The sequence below is a fragment of the Mastigoproctus giganteus genome, chromosome 1, assembly GCF_048544385.1.
Source record: "Mastigoproctus giganteus isolate SK-2022 chromosome 1, ASM4854438v1, whole genome shotgun sequence".
In the NCBI taxonomy this organism is placed as follows: Eukaryota; Metazoa; Arthropoda; class Arachnida; order Uropygi; family Thelyphonidae; genus Mastigoproctus; species Mastigoproctus giganteus.
The window spans coordinates 69298438-69325396 of NC_143575.1; the positions used below are offsets into that span (position 1 = coordinate 69298438).

General features: G+C 38.6%; 1 protein-coding gene across 6 annotated transcripts in view; it reads right to left on the bottom strand.

The window, feature by feature from the left end:
• bru3 (CUGBP Elav-like family member bruno 3) overlaps positions 1 to 26959 on the bottom strand; it is a 714377-nt gene that overhangs the window by 483227 nt on the left and 204191 nt on the right. For all 6 annotated transcript variants that reach the window (XM_090373320.1, XM_090373312.1, XM_090373338.1 and 3 more), the window contains exon 2: positions 19452 to 19500. In XM_090373320.1, the coding sequence (XP_090229446.1) occupies positions 19452 to 19500 (49 nt within the window). The remainder of the gene's footprint in view (positions 1 to 19451; positions 19501 to 26959) is intronic.

A 26959-nucleotide genomic window follows, 5' to 3' on the forward strand; every position in this document is an offset into this window, starting at 1 on the left:
TTTGTATGCGCCCGTGTGTAAACTTTATCGTGCTATTTTTGTTTGGAAAAAGCTATTCGGAAAATAGCTACGGCCCCACCAAAGAAGATCGTTAAAGTTTATTTTTACGTAAATGATTGATTCATTTTATTGTGGGTTTGGCCACAGCGTCGGAATAGTTGCTCAGAATGTTCGATTTTACTCTCTAAAATTACACAAAGAATCAGTTTCCGGTGGGAGGGAGGGAGGCTGAAGAGAAAAGTAAATCTTAAAGAATTGTTGGATGGTTAAACGTCTTTGGGAAAACAAAATGCAAACCTGTGCGTATATCTTTTCGCCTAGTTCAAAAACAAAATTCCACGTGCTTACTATTATATAGACTTTCCATCTGCAAAGCATAGAAGGCGTGGTTTTAGTACGGTGAACGAGGACTTCAAATTTGTGACCAATGTAGCATGGCAGAAGTTGCCATTTCATAATTCTTCTGATACGCTTACGTTTTTCGGAATTGCAGCGATCTTTACCAATGATAAATGTTGGTCTATATGGGAGGAACCTCATAGCTCTGTTCATCGCTCAAGCGGGAAATCTTGTTTCTTGTTCCTTATAGGCTGTTATAATATATCACGTTCTATTGTCTTCCAATGCCTTTTTATAAGCGAGGCAGAGGCTATGTGAACGAAAGTCTTCGTCTAGAGGAAAACGATGCATGTTCATTAATTAAGAAAAATGGTAACACATAAACATAAAACCCATTGGATACTAAAGTACATGCAAATATTTCTGACATGAACAGTCAAAAGCAGTAAAACTTGATAAAAAAAAAAGTGACGTTTCATTTAGTAATTCGATCACTGTCGTTTCATTAAAGGAAAACATTAAATACACATAAAATACCTAAGATTTTTTGAAACGTGGCTGAGGCGGCTCAGTTAGTCGGTCTCAGGAGAGGGTCTCATGATTTTTCTACCTGAAACTCGGTTTTTTGTTCAGCAAACAGCACACGCGCAATTTATAGACATATTATATACGGCGCAATATGGTCTAACTCGCAAATTCGCCTAAAACCCTATAACAACAACGTTTTGTTTCAATATTTTTCTAAGTTACTTCATGGTGTATACAGAGAGGTTGAAGGTGAAATGCAATTAGAGAATCAATATTTATGAGATGTAACTAATATCATGTTCCTCTCAGGACCGTGTTAGAATTTTAAACGTGTAGACGCAAAAAAAAATTCCCTACATTAATAAGCACAAAAAGTCTGTCCTTATTTTGTCGCCTTTGAACGCTGTGTAAGACTACTGGTCTTACAAGTATTATTATTTATATCGGAGAGAAAAGGAAAAATATATTATTATCATCATTATGATAACTATATACATCTGTATACTGAATGATACTGGAAGGATTTACGTGTAATAAAACAGTTAAACAAAGAAAGGAACTGGAAACTTAAACATTAAAACCGGAATATACAGAATTAATTAGAGATAAAACAAAATTTTCTAGAATTTCTTTAAATAGTAATTAACACAACAAAAGAAGTCCCTTACGTGCCAGCATACCTGAAAGGTAAGGCTAATTACGAAGCAGTCAGCATGCGAACTGGTGCCCAAAACAAAGTAATCAGGAGCAACGCCGTTCGTTTGAAAAAGTGCAATAAAGAAAGAAACGTGAATACTTATAAAATTAAAGGCAGATAATCAAAGGTAACAGTTTTTATTGGGCAATTTCTAATGGGTAAGGAGAGTTATGATAATCAAAAGAGTATATGCAAATTTTCGCGCGGAAATGGGGAATGTGGAGTGGAGATGGCAATTCGATTCTGAGAAGTGAAGATGTAGTTTTAAAGTGTACATATCGTACCTAGAGTAGGCCCGCTCAGCCCTGCCTTAGATAAAGAAAAGAAATAGAATGCAGTGTTTAACCGTGAAGGGCATGTTTTAATAGTTAATAATGAAAAGAAAAATTTTACGTGATGTGAGGAAGGGGGGAAAAAATGGAAAAACGCAGTCGATGGCCGCAATCAAGACAGACTTCCATTAGAAAGACAGCGACCTGTTCCTTATTATGGAACAGGCCATAAGTGTAATGACATTGTCTGGTTGAGCTCAGGTGAACAGTTCTATTACCCAGAAGAATTCGGAACTCGAGACATGAAAATATAAGGTCTGCAGAGAGTGTGAAGTATTCTTACCCCATAAGGATCGTCAGGAGGTTGCAAAGAAGTGTGTTAGTAGGGAAGGGGGGCTAACGTATGAATAAAGTTTCAATCTGAAAGTGAATATTAAGGCAGAATGTATCATTTATTGGTTGGCTGGATCTTTTATATTGCTATTAACACAGAAAATATATGTTGGTTATGATAAACAAGAGTGCATTTCAGATTAGATGTGAAAAGAGAGAGGAAAAGAGAAAATATATGAGAAAGAAAAATAAAACGGTAAAACTAGGTAACAAGTGAAGACAAAATAAATATTGAAAATAAGATAAGCTGAAAATAAACGTTGTAGGTAAGAATAACCAGAAAGTAAATTTCGGTTATGATTGAATAAAGAAGGTAATTAGAGTAGAAGATATTGACTGAATGACGAATTCGGCCCTTATGAATGGTAAGTATTATGAACTGTAGATATTCTCTAAGATAGAAATAGGTGAATGACCGGCTATGAATTATAGTCACTATGTACGATACTATGTGACTTGTGATATGTACTGTAATAAGAACTTAAAAGGAAGAAGACAAAATTGTGCAAGTTTAGTATGATTCAGACAACATTACATTGGCAATATTTGACATATGTTAGTTATAGGGGCTGAATTTGGAAATATATTGGTTGCAATGATACTTAATTGGAAATATACTGGGTATAATGATAATGAATTTGGGAATTGAAGATATACTGATTGCAATGGGGAATGGTTACTAAAGGAAGCAGAATCGCTTCTCTGCCCATAGCTGCTTTTGTGTGATAATCATGTCATGTCATATCATATCATATCATACATGTCTCCTAGAATAAATTTACACGATTCTAATATCCGAAGAGAGAGAGAAAGGGGGGGGGGGAAAACTGCGTTAGCGAACCCATATAGCTCATTTACAATCTCCCTTCGTCGTCTAATCCTGCTTATCATTTCTTTTTCACAACGTTGTAAACGTATTTGCTGCTAGTTTGGATGATTGTGTCAACTGGTGTATAGTCCACGTGAAAATCCACCAATCTTTCTTCTATCAAAAGATCAACGATGGGTGCGATTAAAATTCCAGCAGTATCTACTGTAACTGTCAGTTATAAAGAACGAAATTCCATAATTTCATACTAATTATTAATATTAGAATTAGCAAGAGGAACAAGGAAGTAATAGAAATAATAGCGAACTTTATAAATATTTTGGCAATAAAAATTATTGTCAAACGTATTAGGACACCCGCATGTTTTAAAGAACCTTTTATTGATACAGTATTTAATAATATTGTTTTGTCGATTTCCTGAACTTAATGATGCACTGTATCCTTGTCTGTAGACTCTGAACCAGACGTTGATAATAGGAATGTGGAATTTCGATCTACTCCTCCTCCTCCTTCAAAACAGCAGTCGACTCAGCGATTGATTACAGGCATGTTTGCCTGGCCCGAAGATGACGTTCCGGTTCTTTCCAAAGGTGTTCAATGACGTTATAACGAGCATGACGTTAATGGTAGCCCAATAAAACTTTTGCACGCTCATGTCTTCAAACCAGGTCACTACAGGTGAGCAGCAAGACATGATACATTGGCATACTTAAACAGAAAAGGGCATTCTGTTTTTCTTGGTGGTGACAGCACCTTCGCCAAAATTCACAGTTGGATCACACACTTTGTGGTAAATAATAGGCTTCGAATGTCAAACGCGACCATCAGATCGAAAAACAACATACCATGTTATTTCACTCCATAATACAGCTTTCCAACGATCGAGGGACCAGTTATGATGGGTTGTTAAATTAACAGGAATGTTAACGCGATGCATTGTGCGCCTTGGTGTTTAGTTTGCGTGCTACAACTTTTTCGGCACCTCCGTAGCCATGTGGGCAGGAGCCGCAGTGCGTAGCACACGCTTCTTGATTAGACCGGGGTTCCAGCCCGTGACCACCAAATACGGAGGATGTGGAAGGTCAAGAAATGACCACCGCATATCCCCGGAGCAATATGGCCTTAGTTGCTAATGCTCCTAAAAACTAAATAACAACAACAACTTTTCCGTAAGATACGATGATGTATAGCTACCTAAGTATTGCCGTTGTACTAATATACGAGGAATGACCATTTAATTCCCGGACTGTTGCAAGACCTTATCTTATCATCATCTGAATCTTCTGTGGATTTCTCCTTCTCGAAATACTCTCCCTTGAACTTGACACACTTTCGACCCCGTCGTACGCACGCACTAAATGCTACTTGCAAGCCATTTTTCGAAAGACTGCGAAGTGCTTCCGTTGTGACTCTGCGAGCATCGTTGTATCGGACGCGAAACGCTTGCCTTTCAGAGCTAAGTCTGGTGAATAAGGGGGATGTGGCAGAGATCACTGCCTGCACAATATGAGCCTGGCATTGGCTTGATGAAGAAACCACTTCACACCGGAAAGTTAGGTTACACCGTAATATGGCCGTCCTACCAAGACATTTATCACTATACGCTTCATTCATCGCTTTAACTGTTTCTGATGCATTTACGCCCCATCAGACACAATAACGAATCACATATTGTTGTTCAATCTGTATGTCCGACATGATACTGGCTTCAAAACGATCGTCAGTGACACGTGGCTAAAAAAAAACTCTTCACGCAACACTAGTTCGTGGAAATGCAGCTTTGCTGCATTTGTACGAACAGATTGATTGCTAATATGGCATCTTGTGTATGACTCCTCGCTGGAAGTCGCTAAGCGAAATATCTCTCCTCGTGTTCTGTTTACTTGTAGCGCCAGCGCAGTTGCTTTTATATCTATTTCTGACACCTCGATATACGGTTCATTTCCCCAAAATCCCAGGGTGGCCGCATAGTTTTGGAAGTATAGTGTATATTTTATGGAATTGTTTTGCTTTGGAGTTATTCTGTAGCGATTGTTGTAGGTAAGTATAATTTTTGGTTATTTATTTATTATTTTTTTTTTTGTTTCCTTACAACTTTAGAACATTTCCATTCGCTTTTATCTCTTTAATAAGTTATAAATTTGTTGCTTTACATGCATGTAACAGTGGCGTGCAGTGGCCGTTGATTCATGTAGACGTATAAAGCATTAAAGTAATACTTGCATGTATTGTTAAAAATACTTATCAAGTTTAAATGGGCAGTTTTCCTACGAACGGTATAACTGTACAAAGCACTGTCTAACGAAAGGGTTATAACAAGTACAAATTAGCTGTATGATATTCAAAACAGAAAACTTTATCTCAAGTAATCAGCATTGAGACCACGCATATATCGTTCGGGAATGAAAACCTTCGTAATTTGTAAGGCTGTTCTGCCCTTCGTTGTTTGAAGCAAACTTGTATTTTGAAGAGTCGTAGATACTTGAATTAAATATTTACTATTCAATACTAAAACGTCCACAGAAATGACTATATGTACTCATTTTATTTCTTAAGCAATTCTTTATCTGTTTCAAATAACTTCTCTAATGAAACATTTGTGGCAGGAATCGCATTTACTAGTTCATTTTCTTTCAAGAAGTTAAAATTTTTTGTAGGGACATTTAATTGTTTTGTCGAATGTTTGTACAATAAATTCATTTTTTAGCTTTACAAAATTAAAATAACAACCATGTGTTACATTTATTGGAGATCGAGCGAATTTTTATTGTTTTATTATTTTTCCTGTGTACGGTATGTGTGCAATCAGAAAATTTCCAAACCGCATGTTTTTTCTTTGTACATACGGCATTTCCAACCTTCCAAGAAGTTTCCTTGCACCCCAATACCGCTAATCCTGCGAGTAGCAGTTGGAGTTGGAAGCATCTCTTGTGTTACATGCTTTCAACAGATGCTGTGTTGGACGTTTATTACGACCCAGAATGTCACTATAGTATTTATACTTTTAATTTTATCTGTCACTATTTATACTTCTGTATTTCTGTAAATAAGCGTTTGTAATTAACCTGTACAGTGCAGTTTTTATTTTGTAGCAGGGAACACTCCTTTGAAACCTTTGGTTTATATGCGCTGCCTTTCCACTGATGCTCTCTGTTTTTATATATATCAAAGGATAAATAATAGTACGATACAATATAATGCACCTTTATCATCAGAATTTTGTGTACAGCGAAAACTTAAGGAAAATTAAATTCCTTAAAAACAAGTTTTTACTCAAAAAAATTAAGGAAAATTTCAGTACATTATTTTAACTTCCAGTCATTTAAAAAAAAAAAAAAAAAGTGACTGATTCATTACAAACAATATATTCCACCTTCTTATGACCAGATGACAATACAAAGAAAGTTAATCAATTAGATCATTAAAAAAATTCATGATTAAATATTTGAATAACTGTGAAATCCATATTTATCAAATAAAAATAACATCATCATTATTGTTATTATTTTCTCTTTATGGGAATTTTTCCATCCCGTGATGGATACTGGTACCAACTGCATTGGTGGGTGGTTATTTGTGTCCGGTTTCTATTATTATTATTGTTGATCTAGGAACTGTCTTGCTGGCGTTGGTATGTCGATCAGTTTACTTTGCCTTTTCCTTGTTGAGGAGGGTTATGTCTGGTGTGCGTGATCGTCTTTTCCTTTATTATGGCACGGTCCCAGTATAGTTTGCAAGTAGAGGTTTGTACTTGCAATACGGTATACATTCTTTGATCAACTGGCATTTCTTCGCTAGCTTGCGATGTATTAACCATGTCGACCCTGGTCGTATTTGTGAGTGTACTGCGTCTGAGCGATCATCCTGCGGTGATGTGCTGGATTGTTTGTTTGGCAAGGTGACAACCTCAACATGTGTCGTCTGTCACCCTAGGATGCTTGGTGATTTATTTTCTGTAGTTCCTGGTGTTGATTACCTGGTCTTGGATGGCTAGTATGAATGCTTTGGTTTCGGGGAAGGCGGTCTCGCTGGTGAGCCGTGCGTTGGAAGCCTCATTACCTATGTAGTCTTGATGGGTATCAGTGTAGTCCTGCCATACGCTATTCTTTACCCATTTCTCTGCCTACAGTCCTTCCGTCTTTGTCATCGTTGAGGTTTAGGAAGGTGTTTGTCTGTCTTTTTTATGGCCCGATAGATTGGCGCTCCGTTTTTCAGGTTTTTAATCCCTTTAATCTGTTGTTCGATGAGATTTGGCAAACCCCTTCCTTCTTTCCAGGCTATGGTTAGTCTCTCAACGGCCGCCTTCGAATCGTGTTGGTGGCTCTTTGTCATGACTCTCCTGGTTCTTCTCACGATCTTCCTCAGCTCGGTGTTAGTCCATTCTGAGATGACGAAGGAGTATATTATAGGTGATACGGCTTTGACTGCCTTATCTCGGGTTAGCATTAATTTTAGAAGGAATTTTGCTCTGATGGTACTTCTGAGTCAGGCGGGCGTTGAGCTCCTTGTATTCTAAATGTTCAGCTTGCATCATCCCCAGGTACTTATAGGTTTTTCCCTCTGTCTTGGCTTAGATCTCTTTATCAGTCTTCATTTCGTAGTTTTGTCCTGCCAGTTTTTCCTTATGGATTCCATGAGTCTTTTATTTGTCTAGTCCGAGTTCCATCCCGATGTCAGTGCTGAAATCTTCGGCGAACGGGAGTAGCGTTTCGGTTTCCGCGTAAAGCTTAATATCGTCCATATACCTCAGGTGGGAGAGGGTGTACAGGTTCTTCCTCCCTTCTTTTAGAGTATATCCCTGCTTTCTGGTATTAAGCATAGCGGATAGTGGTATGCGTGCTACACAGAAGGACAGTGGGTTCAGGGCTACTCCCTCGGAGATTCCTCTCTTGATGTGGATCTGTTTAGTCGTGATGTTCACAACCTTGATTGACTTTGTGGGTATTCAACGTCTCTGTCAGCTAGCGAGCTATGAGGCAGTGAGTCGAAGGCCTTGCGGTAGTCGGTATAGGCCATACAGGTTGTGGTGCTTCTTATAGGCTTGCTACGTAACTGCCTTATCGATGGTCAAATTCCTTGCATCTTTTACTCATTTGTATTTGTATCCCTTCTGTTGTTTAGCCAATATTTTCTGGTTCTCTAAGTGGCTCGATATCTTCTTGGATATGCTTGTGGTCAGGTTCTTGTACATTTTTAGAAGACAGGTCCGTCTGTACTTTGACAGATTTTTTTTTTTTTTTTTTGCTATCTTTGTTTTTAGCCTTCATTTAGGACCAGCGGTTCCCAACCCTTTTTGACTCGCGCATCCCTTTCAACATAATATTTTTATTGCGAACGACTAAGCTTATATTCTCTGAACTTGTATAATAGTTCTGAATTTTTATTATGAAATATTTCTAGTACAGTACTATGTTTTTATAAGCGATATTGCGTAATAATAAAAATTATTATTAATGTAAAGTACCTATACGTAATGTGCCTCCGTAGACGAGTGGTCAGGAGCGGGAGTGCAATAGCACACGCTCTTTGAGTAGACCGGGGTTCAAGCCCCTGACTGCTGAATACGGTCGATCTGCCAACCCGCACTGGACCAGGGTGGCAGATTATGGTCCATTTCCCTCAGCATGAATTGTTGAGGAGGCTTCCATCCTGCAGTGGGTTGATAATGGCTGCACTTTAACTTTTCTTTTTACCTATACGTAACGATGGGTCTTTGGGGGGGGGGGGGGAACAGTATATGTTTCCATACTAAAAAAAAAATAGTATGGAAACATATATTTAACACGATATACTATTATAAGGAATTTTGGGAGATGTGGTTTCTTTCGTTGGCAGTTCTTTACTTTATATTTAATTTTAGTCTATTGTTTATAATTAGTTATATTTTGAAGTTTACAAAAATATACTTATGTAAATCTAAGCAGACGCCATTACAAAACTTTTAGTGCGAATCCCCTGGAATACCGTCTCGAACTACCAGTTGGGAACAGCTGCAATTTATTTTGTATGTGATTCCTTGGGTCAAATACTTTGGGATCCTCTAAGGGTGCTTTATCATGAGTGAATTGCTGCCCTAGGTGGTTGCGTGTGTTGCTCAATTTCTTGCACCATTAGTTGTGGATGTTGTTGTTGTGTATTCCTGGCGTTCGCCAGTTGTGGGATTTCCTAATCACCTCGTGAATCTCCCATTCTGTCATCTCTTTTGTGTTCTTGGTTTTCTTCCGTTCTGTGTCTATCCAGGAAGCCTGAAGTTTGTCTAACTTCACTGTTTCATAGGTTGTTCGGGTACCCTCATTCTCCTCTTGTTTGATACTCCTGTAGAAGGCTCTTTAGTTTTAATTGAAGATCCGGTTGTTTGTTTCTTCTGAGTATGCTCTCTCTGTATAGCCTTAGTTTCTTTTTGAGTGCGAGGAGGTTCTGCTTCGGGTTGTTTAGGTATTCTTCTGTGCTCTGATCCTTGGCCTCGTCTTTGTTGTGGGTGTTGATTTTCTTGAGTATGCGCTTCGCTTTTCCGATCAGTTATTATTATTGCTCTTATGTTATTTCTCCCTGATTGGGGGTTCCACCTCGAGATGGGTATTGCTACTAAGTACACAGGGTGGATGTTATGTCTGGTGTTACTGTTGGTTGACCAACTCTCCGACTATCCTACAGATGTTCAGGATTGCGACTTTCTGGAGTTCCTTGTAGGTGTTTGCTGCTAGGCTGTTATGTAGGGTTTTCGGCACCATACTTGTGGTTGACACGATGATCGGGATGGTCGTAACTTGTCTCATGTGCCACATCTCTTTGACCTCTTGTCTTAGGTTCGTGTGCTTCCTGATTTTTCCAGATGGGTTTTTTGAAGGTTGCAGTGTTGGGTACCGTATGTCAATCAGATAGGTAGCCTTTTCCTTCTTGTCCACAAGGGATATGTCCGGTCTGTTGTGCGGGATTGCCTTATCCGTTATTACGGTGCAGTCCCAGTACAGCTTGTGGATTAGGGTCTCTAGTACTGACTGGGGTTCGTACTTCTAGTATGGTACACTTTCTTCGATCAGCTGGTATTTCTTTGCTAGCTTCTGATGTATTATCCTGGCTACCTGGTCGTGTCTATGAGTGTACTCAGTCTGGGTGATCACCTTGCATCCCGCGGTGATGTGTTGGATCGTTTCTGAGGCCAGGTGGCATCGTCGACATGTGTCATCGGATACTCATGGCTCCTTGGCGATGTATTTTCTATAGTTTCTGGTGTTGATTACCCTGGTGTTGGATGACTAGAATGAATCCTTCAGTCTTCGGGAAGAGTTTCCAGCTCGTGAGCCATTTTGCAGAGGTTCTGCACAAAATCAACTTTATCAGGTGGAGATAGATGGAAGTCTAGGTGCCACCTTAGACATAATAATAATAAATAAATAAATAAATAAAAAGCTCGTGAGCCATGCATTGGAAGCAATTTTATCTATGTGATCTTGATGGAAATCATTATAGTGTCTGCTATGGAGTGTCTTCTCTGCCCATCTTTCTAGCTTCCTTTGTACCTCCTGGTTGGGAAGGGACTGCTCGCTTAGGTTGAAAGGGGTATACCGCTTGTCTACCTTCCTTATGGCCTGGTGGAGTGCTGTTGTGTGTTTCTGGAAGTATGTCTGTGTGTTTCCTTCAGGTTAGTAATCGCTGTTTTCTGTTGCTTATTATTATTATTAGTAGTAGTGTTTTAAAATCTTCGAAGTATAGTGTGCGATTGTTCTTGGATTTCGATTATAATTAAATTTCCTGCTCTTCTGGCAAACTTTAATTTTGAAAAGATCAAAAAAAAAAAAAAAAAAAATGTCATGTTTGTATATATATATAACGAATGCAGAGCTTGGGTTGATCTGGCCTGCAGTTGTGGTTCGAGTTTTCTACACAAAGCAGAGTGAGCGCTATCGTTTCGAAGAAACCAGTCGCCATTGCACACTTTCTTAGGACCCTTTCGTCTTACATCTTCGAGTAATCGACGTAGAATTTCTACAGAAATTTTTATCAATTTTTTTCCCTGTTGGACGAATTCTTAATGTAAAATTCCATTAGTATCGAAAAAAGACAATCAATGTACCCTTCACGTTGGAATAGACTTGTTCAGTGTCGTTCGGGTGCAGTGATTTTAGATTCTTTCCTTGTGTAGATTTGCTATATTTCAGGGTTATACCCTATAAAACTCAGTTGCACCACCTGTGATGACAGATCTTTCCTGAAGGCCCTTACACATTAACACGATTCTACTTTTACGCTTCAGTCAGCAGACGAGGCACGAATATCGCAGCAGTTCGTTGTATATTCAAATCTTGCCAAAATGTTCTGACATGAGATTCCAAACGCATTAGCAAATTCACCAATGTGGAGACGCCTGTTCTCGTGAATAGGTGTTTTAATCCACTTTACATTTTTATCCATTTTATCCGGATCATTCCTCCTCAAGGAGGAATGATCTGAATATTTTGCATCGTAAAGAGAAGCCATTCTACTGTTTAACTTTTAATATCCCTGAAATGTTAGCATTTTGCTCAGTGTTTCTCGCTCTGAAATAAATTATTTTAGTATGTCATAAGCTGCCATCGCAGTTTTGCCCACTTTGAAACAGAATTTGATTTGATGCTCATGCACTGACTTCAGAGAAAGTCAGTCATTTTCTGAAAATTGCATATCATGAGGATGACGCATCTGGCGATTTTAAATAAACATCAAGTTACAGCTGTGACAGATTGCGTTCCATCACATCCTAACATGAATTTTGTGTTCCTCCTAATTAGTGATATCTTGCGGCCTGGATGAAGACTTTCGATCATACCTCGTATTTGAAAGCGAACATTTGCGAGAAGACACCATCTTCAGGGAAGATTGACCGGTCGTGTGTGTGTGTGTGTGTGTGTGTGTGTGTGTGTGTGTGTGTGTGTGTGTGTGTGTGTGTGTGTGTGATTCAGAAAGATATACTGTATTTGCTATAGTCTTATAAAAATGTTAAAACCGCCCTTCATCTTTTATAAGTTAAGATTTATTTTTTAAATGCAATTAAAAATCAGTGTTTTATATTAGAGTATATTGTATAGTACGTCCCTATACGAAATATTTTGAGCTAGAGGAGTAAGCTGTAAAAAAAATTAAAGCAAAGTAGATGTTTTCTGAAACTACCTACACACAAAACAGAGTTTCTGTTCTGTTTGTCTGGATTGCTTATTTTAGTATCACGAGGTTATTAGTGAGTCCCCTTCATATTCCTAATTAATGAGTCATGGGTGAAGTTCACCTTGTTGGCGCTGCTTTTGGTAGTCGCCATTAAAAGACTTCGTGCAACGCATCTGTTCTTTCACTAGACTTACAAAAAAATGTCGATAGTTTTTCCAGTTTTTCCAAAAGAGAGAGAGAGACAGACTTTCATTTATTTATTTTTGACAAGTCAGGAGATAAAACTTAGCTCAGAATTATGCGCATAATAATGAAAATACGATCTCTTTCGAAGAGTTTTCCTTGTGATTTTAGCTTGGAGTTTATTTCACAGTTGATGCAACAGCCTTGGGGCTCCATTTTTACCTTCGAGAACTTGCAATCTTTGTATGCATTACAGGTTCGTACAGATTGCATTCAAAAATGTTTCTTAATACAAGCGATAAATGTTCTTTCTTAGAAACTTCATGCTTTAACTGCCATAATCCTGTGTTTATTTATTAATGATCGCACCTGTGGCATCTATAAAATCATTTTGAATTCGATCTGACAATCCGCCAGACACACACACACTGAAGGTTCATCGCTAGTATTTGAATAATGTAACTTATTTATAAGTTTCTTTAGTTCAGAGAATTTTTAATCTTTCATATTCCTCTTAATGCCAATTCTTTCTTACCGAGAAAATAGCAGGTGTGTAGCCGCTTGATGAGGTACCTCTTCTCTTAGCATTTGCATTATACTCTGATATTTGTTCTGTTCTCTTGAATCAATACAAACTTTAACAAAGGTTGCGAAAGATAATTTAGATCTTTATGCACACGTGGGGCTTCGTGCCCTTTTAATAGCATGGTATAAATTTTGCAGATCTTTGTGTCCATTGTTTGCTCATACATTTTTCTCACTAGAAAACGGTAAATATGGCAATTAATAGCAGTGCCTTTTTCTTTCGTCTTTCCTCATTGCCAGTTTGGTTTATTATACGTTATCGTATGAAATAATAGTCAGGCTTAATTCATTTATGTTCGAATTGGTTTAAACATTTATGGAATTTTATTTGTAACTTATCTTAACGGCAACATTCCTTGTTGACATAACGGATGCATAGCTTCGTGCGGTTTCCGACAGATACGCACCCTCCCGTCCGCTCGAAATAACTGGAAACGGGACTCGTCGGATCAGGAGAACCATCTTCAATCATCCAAGGTCCAGTGCCGATGTTCTTTCGCCCAGCTGAGGTGTAGAGTCCCGTGTCGTGGTGTTAGCAATAGAACTTCGGTGAGTCGGCGGCTCGGATAGCCTACTGCAGCTAATGATCGCCTGACGGCTATGGTGGAGACGTTTCTGGCACCCACCTCCCTCGTTGAAGTCGGCGGTGATTTGTGCCACTGTCGCTCTCCAGTTGGCTGAAACAATGCGAGACAAAAGTGTACGGCCAAGTTCATCCACCACAATTCTCTGCCCACAGCGCTGTCTTTTACCCTATAACCTATGCTGCCGGGGTTCTGGTTTCACAGAGTACCCATCATTAAGCTGAAGGAAAAGCTAAACTCTATATAAAGAGCTATGTTACTGGCGACCCATCGAATCTGCCGTACAGTTTCTATAGCAGCTCTCCAAGTTATAGCAGGCACCCTCCCTCTCGACCTTTATGCAATCTACAAGGGGCTCTGTTATCGAATTAAAAAAGGTATTCCGGTAACGATTCTGGATATAGAACTCTCACTAACTACGGATGTAAAGCGGGAGAAATCTTGTTGTCTCAATAAACTCTTCAATGTATGGCAGACCAGATGGGTTACTTCTACTGTAGGGGGTGGTAACTCGGAGTTTTCTTCCGGAGGTAGCCTTTACAACCACATAAAAGAACGCCCGATGGTTCTCCCTCAGCCTCGAATCTTCCTTTCTCATTATCGGACACGGTTCTCTAAATGAGAAACTGCATACACTGGGACTCATTGACACTCCCTACTGCTTTTGCAGACAAAGTGAAAGTTGGAAACACTTGCTTCTGGAGTGTGTACATTACCACGACATCAGAAATCGTCTCCAGAATAACATCCAGGATTTCCACCCCAGCAGATCTGCATCAACTGATATGTACCCAGAACAACCTCGAAGTCTTCCAGACGTTCACAGCTAAGGTCTGAAAGGAGGACACTGATCGCCAATCACCAACATGGATGTCCCGATCATTGTCCGGGATAGAAAACTACTCTCTCATTCTCCTCCCCTCTATCTTTCTCTGCTGGCACCCCCGACTTATCTCTTTCTTTTCACTGTAGCCGGGGTTCGGGATTAAATCTATTTATTTAGTATTTTATTTTATTATTATTATTATTTTTTTTTATTCGTGCTCTCTTTCGGCACGTGGGACTTGGGCTGTCACTGGTGACAGACAGCTTTTTTTTTTCTTTTTTTTTAACCACGGGGATTTTTTTATTATTATTAGTAGTAATTAATTAATTTTTTTATTTATTTTATGTTGTTTTAATTATTTTTATTTATTTATTTTTTGCACCACGGGATATTTTTCTCCCTCTGTGGAGTGGACCCCAGAGAAATCTGGCCCACCTTTTGGCAACATCAGGTGAGTCAGAGTCTCGTATCGAGACAGTACGTACTCCATTGGGACTGGCCCACCTTCCCGAGGTGTGGACGAGTACCAAAAATCATCTGTCCAGGTGATTGATGCTTCTAGGTAGCCAAGTGGCCAGAACATAACAGAACACACACAAACATATACTACTCACATTTCTAGCCCTCTTACAGTGATAATGTCCTTCACAGAGATACGAGGCGGAGATGAACTCACGTTCTAGGTGCCGTCCCTTACAAAAACACATGTCCACATGTTCATGCCCACAGCGCTGTTCACAATGAGATGTTTTTGTTTATACTCCGGCACGACCACCGGGTCAGTGGAGTTCACAATAAATCAATCAATACAAACTTTAATCGAATTTAGCAGTCGCGGGCTTGAACCCAGTCCACTCAAAAAGCGTGTGCTATTTCACTCGCGCTCTGACCACTCGGCTACGTCAAGCCATGTTATACCGGAAATGGCATATTCCCGATACACTCTTGATACTGTCGAACGGAGATAGTGCAATTTCTGTACCACTTCCGCGAGAGAGTGACCTCATGCGTCGGGCACCCACTATCATCCCTCTTTCAAAGTCGGTTTACTCACGACGTTTATCCCTACTGACATCGAATTACAATCTACGTGGATGCAGTCTACCTATATACCTGAGAAGCGGTGGTTTCGTCCACTAGCGAAAGGGGTTAGCCAGCGTCGCGTTGCACAGGAACTGGGTATCCCATGAATTCTGTCCTTTCAGTGTATACTGAGCAGCTCTGGGCTCAAAAACACTGCAGTAAATGATCATTCTCACGCATTCTCCCACGCTTCACAGTGCATCTTCCCACTAATCTACAGTTCAAGTACGTCTGCTGGCGTGCGGTGGTGTTATGAGCAGCAGTTGTGCCAAGTAAATCACTCCTTGCAGCTCCATACGGTTCATGGATGAACTTATAAACTTTCTAAAAGTCAAATGGAAATTTAAAAGTTTGGAAAGGTGCTGCTCAGTTCGCTTTAACCACTTGCTTCAGAGTCGGCTATTCCTGAAGCGCCCACAGTCCCCCCCCCCATCTGCCTACCTAATTGTTCGCCTACAACGTTTCGGGTTGGTCTTACGAAGTTCAGGAGTACGGATGTCGCACGCAATGGTAAATTTTACAGTTTTTACAATTTTACAGGAAGCCAAGAAGCGTAATCGTCAAATACTGATATGACATTTGACGATTAGGCTTCCCCGAAATTCCGATAAGTTCACCGCAGTGATTCATTATGTTTGTGATATTTCTGTTATTGTTTGCACACTTTTAAATATGTCCCTGCTTGGTGCACATCCCTTTCACACAGTTCGCTACACTGGAAGTGGTGTCTACTTACTTTTGATAAAGTAGTGTGTATTCAGATAGATATCACCAAACTCCATTCTTTTAATAAAAATTCAACATTCTTTGTTTCTAATAGCTTTAGCTTTGTTCGCCTTAATTCTTTTCCGAAGGTAATGTAAACCCTAATAAATGCCAAAGAGAAAGGAAAACGACTGCTATTAACAGCTGTACGACCGGTGTCGTTTACTTTTTCTCTCATTAAAAGCATTAATTTTATCTAAGTGTGAACAATCTCCTATTATGTAAGCCAGAACGGTTAGTCTTAATAGCAATTACGTGCATGAAGCTAACCGATATTCGGTAATATGCAAATCTCATGACTCCACAGTTTTAAAAAGTGGGGGGGGGGGGAGAAAAAGAAAAGCTAACTAAATTCCTCGCTCAACAAGTATATCATTATGGAAATCTAAAACTATCTAACAGAAACAGAAGCAGTATGGATATAATTTTGGAGATATTATTTGTCCTAGCGTTCTGGAATGTTCTATCATGTGCAGCTCACAACTAAGATTGAACTACACAAATCAGCAAGGTGGATAATATGAAATAATGGGTAAAACAACAGATCTCAACTTTCAGAAAATATGTATAAGACCACTAGTTTTAACCAAACCCAAATTTCTCCAATGCTCCCCCCCAGATTGTACCCAAAGTTACAAATAAACAAAATTAAAAAAATAAAAAAACTGAGGAACACATCATAAAAATAACATACAGTACAGCTGACCTGCCTTCAAGGAAATAAAAACAATAGGCGGCAATGTCCATTGCCCTTCGATTCGTTACCGCGAAAAAAGAAATTTAAACTGACATAAAAATTGAAACAATTAAACAGCAATACAAGTAATTAATGAAAGTTGTGTGGTCAACGTTGAAATGAATTTGTGAATGTATAAAAATTGTTTTCGACACATGCGAATAATGAATGTTCACGAGCCACCCATGATTTTCCCCTTTACCTTATAACTTCTGTGTGCATCGTTGTTCAGTTTATTCCTAGTTAATGACAGATCTGTGATGAATGCACGTTAACTACTTAATTTCAGGTGCAATGACAGCGTTCAATTACAGAACTCTGCTGATCCTAAAAATGTAAAATGTTCTCTTCCTCCACTTACAACGGACATCTTTCGGTAGGGTAGCAGATAAAGAACATAGTACGCGAAATGAAGATGACACGAACAGCAAGATTCCAACATCTTGGACCAGGTGGCCAATAAGCGGATTTATAACATACAGTACATCCTGAAGAATTTCATGTACGCAGACAGGAACAACAAAAACAAAATAATAAATAAATAATCATAATCTTATCACGTGTATCGTTTACCAGAGTGAACAATTTACATTGATTTGCAATAAACCATTTATGCTACAAAAAGGCTTTTTCAGAAGAGATAGCGGACACCATAAATCACTAAGGCCATTATTCTCCAAAGATTGGATTCATTTCACTCGAATCACTGCACAAAATAAAACTAATGCAACACAAGAAAACAATCTAATATTCTGAATTATTTCAATGGTGAAATAGCTCCTGTTCGAGATTACTACTATAAAGCGTATACAAATAAGTTTGTTTATGTAGAGGTTCCTTAATGTTCTATCCTTATTCTTATTTCTATTCCTTCATCCTAATTAATCATTATTCTATCTGTATAACTGGCTTCTAACAGAGAAACGAAGTAATTAAAAAAAGTTAACAGCTCTTTGAATAAAAGGTGTAATATTCGATAATATTCCTTTTAAAATAAAAATCTAACAAATCAGTTAAATGCTTTAAGGATAATTACCGAGTGCTAAAACAAATTTCCTTCGTCGTTCAGCATATATTACAACAAAAGTGAAATGGCTAAACTTTTTTTTACACAACAAAGGAAAGTATTGTGGATTTGGATGGCACACGGTGATCATTTTCGAATTATCCTGTAGGCGATCTGCACACGATACAGACATAAGCAGTCAATTAATCAACAGAAACGATGCCATACAACCTGTACGTATCTCTTATTCAATCATATAATTACCAAAACCAAAAGGCGCACTATAGCCATAGCAGCTAATACTCCAATAAACAGCCATACCACACATATCCAAAACCAAAGTTGACGCATTTCTCCAATCGGCGAGGCAGACAATCAATTGTAGTGATGTAATCTGCCATGTTTAGGCGACACAATGATCCTGAAACGTTGAATATCTCAATGGGGATAGAATAATGCATTACAGTGGCAACAGGTAGGAATGTTCAAACGAAATTTCCTGAAGAGCGAAGAATAAAACGTCCAGAGCGCTTCCATTGCGTCATGCAACTTTCCACCTTGAAAAGAGAGACCAATCACCACTTGAGTTTCGGATCAAACAGATGTATCCATGTTCCGCCATTGTCAAAATGCAATCAAATAATGTTGCTCTTAACCACCGCCAACGTTAGAAACTTGGCGATGAACAACAAAGAACTCTGTTCAGTACATGTAGAATCTACTTTTCCCAGTGCATAAGTACACGCTTTACATGTGATGTATATGTGGCGATTTTGGGAAACGGCACTAACTGCAACATCAACATTTTGTCCGAGCAAATAACAATCACTCACCACTGAACAGTTTCATATGGGGTGGGGGTGGGGGGGGAACATGGATCTCTAAGCATTTATTCAACAGTTTATGGCATCCTTTGGAATATATGAAACCTAATTCAACCATTCGACACTGTTCGAACATGTGTCCGAATATTAACCTCACTTTCACTTTTTCATGAAAATAGCTGAAGATTGAATAAGCAGACGCTTTCTTGTGCTATTTATACAGTTTGGGAAGTTGATAACAGCACCTATTCATAACGGAAGTCCACTCGCGCAAGCCTTAACATGGTACAGTCGACACAGGAAATTTCCGAAATGTCCCTCCCAAAGGAGCAATAAAAATAAAACAAAATAAACAATTCTATAAAACTTCCAAGTTACTCTCCAGAAAATTAAATTGGGATAAAAATCATAATTTTCGCCCAAACTTAAGATGGTCAATATTGAAATAAATTAAACTTTGTCTATTGGCCTACTTGAAATTCAAGGCAAAAAGTAGCATGCGATGCTTTTCCGAACACAGATCTATTCTTATACTGAACGAATTAAATGTGTGTGTTTTTTTTTTTTTTTGGTGCAAAACTTAAATATATGACTGAAACCTATAGCTCCAATATTAGTTGCTGAAAACAAGGCGTACTACTTAGTAGGGTATAGTCTTACCTCCTCTGTTTTCACTGTCGGCAGGCTTCACTTGAATTGGACGGTTCATCTGAAATGACAAGAATACATTCATTTTAAGTAAAATTTCAATGACTATTTTTTGATACATCCAGAAACAAAAAATGTTACTGAAAATTCTGAACTATCCTACATCTAAACACAGAATAAGAGCTATATTTTGGAGGACGGTCGACCAGGGTTACCCATGTTTTCTGAAAGTTCAGAATGGAAGAAGAAATCTCACACTCAGTAGCAAACGGAATTTGGATATTGCAACAAGATGAGATGGGCACCAGGAAAATAGCGATTTATATTCAGATACAGAGACCAGGTGGAATAAGTTCCATGGAGTTAGCAACGTGATGTTGTGGTATTTTCGTTTTTCCCAAGTAAGTTGTGCAATTTAGAAGAGTAAATGTTGTGAGCACACTAAAATCTTGTGCTCGGAAAAAAAACAACCGGGTTACGGCCACACAGAACATCCACGATGCCATCGCTGATATATTAATATTATTATTAGCCATATGATGCAAGGAAGCCTGAGGCTTATGCTGCACCAGCCAACAAAATTTCCCGAGTTACCCAGAGCGCGTGCGCGCGCGCGCGCGAGAAAGAGAGAGAGAGAGAGAGGGGGGGGGGACCATGATATTCAGCTCAGAACCCTGGGGTTGTTGCTAATTACTGAAGAGTACATCTACTATCAACAATGCAATGTAAAATGGATAAGACGATTAGCTCTTGTTCTTCAATATCCTTCTAAATTAACAAAACAAGTTGCTTCTTATTACAACTAACATATCAGCACCACCAGTTAATAATAAACGGGGAATTTTATAGTAGATTGCAGAGCCAATCGCCCAACGTGCGTATTAATCACCATGTAAATTGCATTACTAGGTTCAGTATTTTTAACTTTTTTTTTGACTGATTCAGCAAAAGCATAGGGCTTTCTTGCATCATACAACTAATACTAATTCTGTATTGCAGAAACATCTCTTGATATCAGTTCAGTGGAATTTATTTGACCCAAAAAATTCTTGATTTTTCATCCAAACCAAAAAATGAGTTATACATTTTGAAGTTAAACAGAGGAAAGGCACCTGGGGTGGATGGGATCTATCCAGTTATATTAGAGGCGACAAAGGAAGTAAGCAAACCCTTAGTCATAATTATTAGAGCATCACTGGACTCTGGAGAAGTCTCCACTGACTGGGGATGTGCAAATTTATTCCCAATTCACAAAGGGAGATCAAAAGGTAACATGAGTAATTACAGGCCTGTTAGTTTAACTTCTGTTCCGGAGAAAATAATGGAGTCACTGGTTAAAGAAGCATTGCAGGATCATCTAGACACTACTACAGTAATAATTCAGACACAGCATGGGTTTGTGAAGGGAAAGCCTTGTCGGACAAATTTGATTGGATACTATAATGTGGTTACAAAGGAACTGGATGCAAAAAATAATTTTGATATCATATACTTGGATGTCAGGAAAGCTTTTGACACTGTTGCGCATGGAAAACTACTGTACAAATTGGAGCAGTATGGATATCTAGGGCAAGTTGCTACAATGGTTGAGTGGGAGACGTCAGAAAGTGATAATCAATGGGTGCTGCTCTTCGTGGACTAATGTTATAAGTGGAGTACACCAGGGTTCGGTGTTGGGCCCGCTGTTCTTTTGTATATTTATCAATGATATTGATATATATACAAAATATACAAAATTAATGCCCACGTATGTGCAGATGATACAAAGGTTGGCAGGGTTGTTAATGACAGTAATAGCGGTGCAACAGGCTCCTACCGGATTGCTCACGAACGGGAAGCTCTAACCCAAGAACGGAAGGAGTCATGCTCGCCATCCAAGACCAGGTACTAACACCAGAAACTACAAGGATATACAGTGGCGGACAAAAAAAAAAAACTGCATCACTTGTGAATATATATATATTCACATGTGATATATATATATATATATATATATATATATATATATATATATATATATATATATATATATATATATATATATCTGAATGAGTAAAATCCAATAAAAAGATCGACCTGATGTACCTAACTGCCATAAATATCTTCCCAAAGGGGAAAATGCGTAATTAATGGAAATATGAGAAATCATGCAAATGGCAATCATGACAACCAAACATACATTTTATTGCATTTACGTGTACAAACTGAAATGGCAATTAACGTAATAGTATTATGTACTGTAAATCAGAAAAATAAGTCCTCAATATTTTGTTGTTCCTCCTCGAGCTGCAATTACAGCCTTTCAACGATCTGGCATAGAGTTAATCAACTTCTGGATATACGGTTGCCCAATTTCGTGGTACCACACCCTTACAATGCTCTCCTGCAGCTGAATCTTACTTGTTGGCTTCTTCCAAGCAATTTTAGACGACATTATGTACCAGCAATTTTTAATAGGGTTCAAATCTAGACTGCTGCCGAGCCAGTCCAACACTGTAATGCCAGCATTTCTCAGGTATGACTGCACCTTAAGGGAGAAAAACGAGGGAAAACATTGGTGTAAGTATGTTTTAAGTCTCGTGAGACAAGAAGATAAATTCATCATTAAATCTAAATAACACAAAACTTACAAATTTTGCTGTGTGGCAAGGTTCTGAGACATGTTTGAAAAATGCAGTTTTGGACGTTTGTGTGGTGATCCCAAATAACGGGTTTCAGGCACTCCAAGCAGTGTAGGTTTCTGCATTCACCGTTCCGTTAATAAACTTAATTCGCCCAGCTCTTTGCTTGTTATGCATCCCTAGACCATCTGACCAGCGGGGAACTTTACGGGTGTTATTCAGTCAGGATGGTATGCCTCTGATTTTCGTCTTCTGACATATCGCTTCCCATCCGAGCCATGTAGGTTGAATTTAGATTCATCAGAAAAGATGACGGCGTCCCACTGCTCTTTTGTCCATGAAAAATGCGTTTTAGCCCAAGCAAGTCGCTTCTTCATCATTTGTTGGCTCAACAAAAGCTTCTTCTTGGACCGATAGGTATGCAGGCCACATTCCGAAAGCCGTCTTTGGATAGTTCATGCACTTGTTTCAACACCAGAGGCTATTTCAAGGTCCTGTTTTACATCAGGAGCACTAGAATGGCGATTACGAAGGCATAGCGGTTCAAATATCGATCTTGGGAAGACGTAGTCACTCTCTTACGGTGTGATCCAGGTCTTCTCTTCACATCACCGGTTTCACGCTTTGATTTCAGCACCCGGGATACTGTTGACTAGTGGCCGCCTATTTTATCAGCGATAGCACGCGTAGAAAGCACCTTCTGGGACAGAGCAACAGCTACACATTTTTTTCTTAGTGTCAACTGAACATATGGGGCCATGCGTACACCTCCGCAAAACAGGATACCCTTCCAACGCCGTATTTATAGAAACGGCTGATATAATAATACCTTGACATTACTGTCTGATGCAATAGAAGCGTTATTTGACGCAATACCTTTTCTTAGCGGCAAACAAAATGACTGTAATCAAACAATACCTTATACGTTTCACTACAAATGTTAATTTTTTTTTTTTTTTTTAAAGGTAATGTAGGTTTTTTTTTTTTTTTTTTTTTTGTCCACCACTGTACATTACCAAGGATCCCGGAGTGACAGATGACACATGTCGAGGATGCCACCTGGCCCCAGAAACATTCCAGCACATCACCACGGGATGCAGGAAGATGATCACCCAGACAGAGTACACACTCAGACACAACCAGGTGGCCAGCATAATACATCAGAAGCTAGCAAGGAAATACCAGCTGATCGAAGAAACTAAACCTTACTACAAGTACGAACCCCAGTCAGTACTAGAGATCTCAACCCACAAGCTGTACTGGGACCGCGCCATAATAACAGATAATACAATCCCGCACAACAGACTGGACATAACCCTTGTGAACAAGAAAGAAAAGGCTACCAACCTGATCGATATAGCGGTGCCCAACACCAGAAACCTCCAGAAAAATCTACGAGGTAAAGGTCAGAAGGTCCAAAGACCTAAGACAAGAAGCTAAAGAAATGTGGCAAATGGAACAAGTAATGACCATTCCGATCACCGTGTCAACCACCGACATGGTGTCAAAGAGCCTCCATAAGAACTTAGCAGTAATAGGTCTTCCAGAGAACATTTAGATGGAACTCCAGAAAGCCATGATCCTGAACACCTGCGGACAGTAAGAGTTCCTCGACAAAATGTAACACCGGACATAGCAACCACCTTGTAACCTCGGTAACAGCACCCGTCACGGGGTGGAAACCCCCCCCCCCACCAAATCAGGGAGAAATAATATGATAATAGCAGTAAATACGAAGTGAACTTTTTTATTATTTAATACAAGTCATTAAACTTGTATTAAACCAGTCATCACATGAGATGGCTAGCAACAAAGTAGAAAACGATGACTCAAAATGTGGGAAGTGAATATATCTTAACTGAGGTGTAGCATGGTAAAACAGCACTCCCAAAAATCCGAGGTCACCATTTGCGGAAAAAAACACCTCCTCGTGTTTTTGCAGAATTTTAACTGCCAATTAATGCAGTATAAGAATACTCCCAACAGGACGAACTTTGCTTTTATCACCAGATACCTTAGCAATGGACTACTCTGCAACAAACAGCATCACTAAAAGGTTCAATCTTCCTTTTATTTAAAAGGTGAATCACCGCTACCACAATGTTTCTTCATTAGACATCAGCTGGTTTCTAGAGACCATCTATTATTTGTCATACCTATCTAATATCTTCATGCATTCATAGAGTGTATCCAGGAATTACACTACCATGTACTAAACTCAAGGCGCTTCCGTCGCCAGGTGGGCAGGAGCAGCAGTGCGTAGCACACGCTTCTTGATTAGACTGGGGTTCAAGCCCGTGACCCTCAAATACGGAGGATGCGGAAAGGTCAGGAAATGACCAACGCATATCCCCGGAGCAATATGGCCTTTAGTTGCTAATGCTCCTAAAAACCAAATAACAACAACTAAACTCAAGTGTGTAAACACTGGAGCGTAGTACATGGCGAGTCAAGAAAAAGAAGTAATTTATTTATCTGGTTCAGGAAATCAAATCTGCTATATCTTTAAAACATGCAAGTGGCAACAGGCATCGCCGTGGAAACAGCTAACTGTGTTTATATGGTTTACCTATGCAGTCCATAAAAATTACTGATGAGAGTGGTAATGAGTTACGCACACAGAATCTCATGTGTGATAAATGCACTAATGTCCAAAAATTATGTTACTGATCATTCTTTTTATTTTGTAACGTAATTGTGTAAATTTTTACATCAACATCAAACACTGAAGTAGTCAGCAGAGTTCTGCATCCTCAATATCTACATAAAATTGGGGCAAGACCAAAATATTTTCATTAGTGGAGTTCACAAATGCTTTAAAGAAGTAGAGGAGCACACTACCACAAATTATGGCTAACTGCAAATGTGCTATAACGTTTTGCTACAGCAGCGTACTTTAATAACTATATATTGCAATGTTTGCAAAAGCTTCTGTATCATTCGTATCACATATTCAGGGGGGGGAGGGGATTGTATTTCTTGTAATGAGATGTTTTGTGAGGTAAATAAACCAATCTGTTGGGGGAAAAAAACCCTTGTTAATTCATTCGAAGGGAGGAGGGGGACTTCACTGAGCTTGCATTTCTCCTTTCTTGTACAGACACCACGATGTAAATGCATAACAGTTTAATATTTATTTACAACAATTGAGAAACACTACCATTTGTCTGCCCAACTTAACTGCCTTGTTAGTTAGTTAGTTATTTGGTTTTTAGGAGCATTAGCAACTAAGGCCATATTGCTCCGGGATATGCGGTGGTCATTCCCTGACCTTTCCGCATCCTCCGTATTTGGTGGTGACGGGCTCGAACCCCGGTCTAATCAAGAAGCGTGTGCTACGCACTGCTGCTCCTTCCGACCTGGCTACGGAGGCGCCCTCAACTACCTTGTAATTTTGAAAATTAAACAATGATACCTCATATCGAGGGTTTAATGTCAGACAACGTTAACTACAAAACCATTTAGTAGTAAAAGTTTTTGTAATTAACCAAGAAAAAGTCACTTGACACTTTCTTTGTTTACTGAAAATGTGCCTATAACCTAAGCTAACTTGTAAAGTACTAGAGAAATATATTTCTATGACATGATATGCATTGTTATTCGTATAAAGTTAAACTAAAATTATCTCAAAACAAAAATGCAATTTTGTAGTTAAAGTTGTCTGACACTAAGACCTCGAAAGTGGTATATTACTGTATACGCGAAAAATGTAAAATCTCAGCTTTAATAAGAAACTAAGGGGCTGTGCTCGCTTCTTTTGATAAAGTAAAATAAAATACTTACAGTAGCTTTCGACACTGTGTGTCTCTTCCTCTGCTATGGATACATAAATACGTTACATATGGAAATCAAGCGTGGTACGGCACAGTCATGTTAAATAAACATAGCGCGTGACCACGCTTAAACAGAAGCTTGTTTTACCACAGTAACACAAGCTTCTGTTGCGCATTAGCACGTAACCCGCATCTCTTTTCACCCATTGGCTGAATAAATATCACTAGGAAGAAAAATATTTTAATGCATAGATGGAAAAGATATGGCATCTCCTTTTGCCTATGCGAATTTTATTTAAAAAGATTTGGATTCTTTTATTTAATTGTGAATAAGAAATGTCTTTTTTTCCCCTTCTTTAATAGTTAATATAACGCAGAGGTGCTGTAATTGATGTAGGTGGTTTAGTATTCCCCCAAAGCCAGCAGTATAAACATGAATACAAATAGTCATTAATGAATTAACTCTCTCCAAGCACGTAAAAATACAAAATTGTTTATCAAAAAGGTTTTTAAATTTAAACGCTGCATTCGATTACCATTTCTGGTCGACGTTCAGAAATGTTACTAAAATGGAAGGGTTTTAATTTTTTTTTATTTCTTTTTTAGTTTTATTTATTTTAATTTTTTTTTTTTCGCGCCATTAGCGAGATAATCAGTCTCAGCTTGTATGCCCTTTCTCTCAGAAACTCTAGTTTTTCATCCAGTATGTAGGCAACCACACCATAAATTATATGCAGTTTACGAACAAGATATACTGACGCCTCGTGACTTCAGCAGCCTTGATGTAAATCCAAAATAACCTGAACTATAAACCATTCGTCAATTAGTCACTATTTAGTTATTCTCTGTTACCACCCTTATAATTTATCACCACATTTTCAATTTTACTACATTTGTTGCCTTAATTCCCTCTTTTGCTAATTATTTTCCGCATACCACTATGATTTTTTTTTTTTTTTTTTTTTTTGTCATCCTTTACTTTTAAAACTTATGTATATATAGGCTTCCATACAGAAATTAAATTCACTATTTCTCTAATGCTTATTTTGTTCAAAATTATATTTTTTAATAAGTTTTATATTTTCAAATATTGTTCTATGTTTTAACATGTTAATTATTACATGAT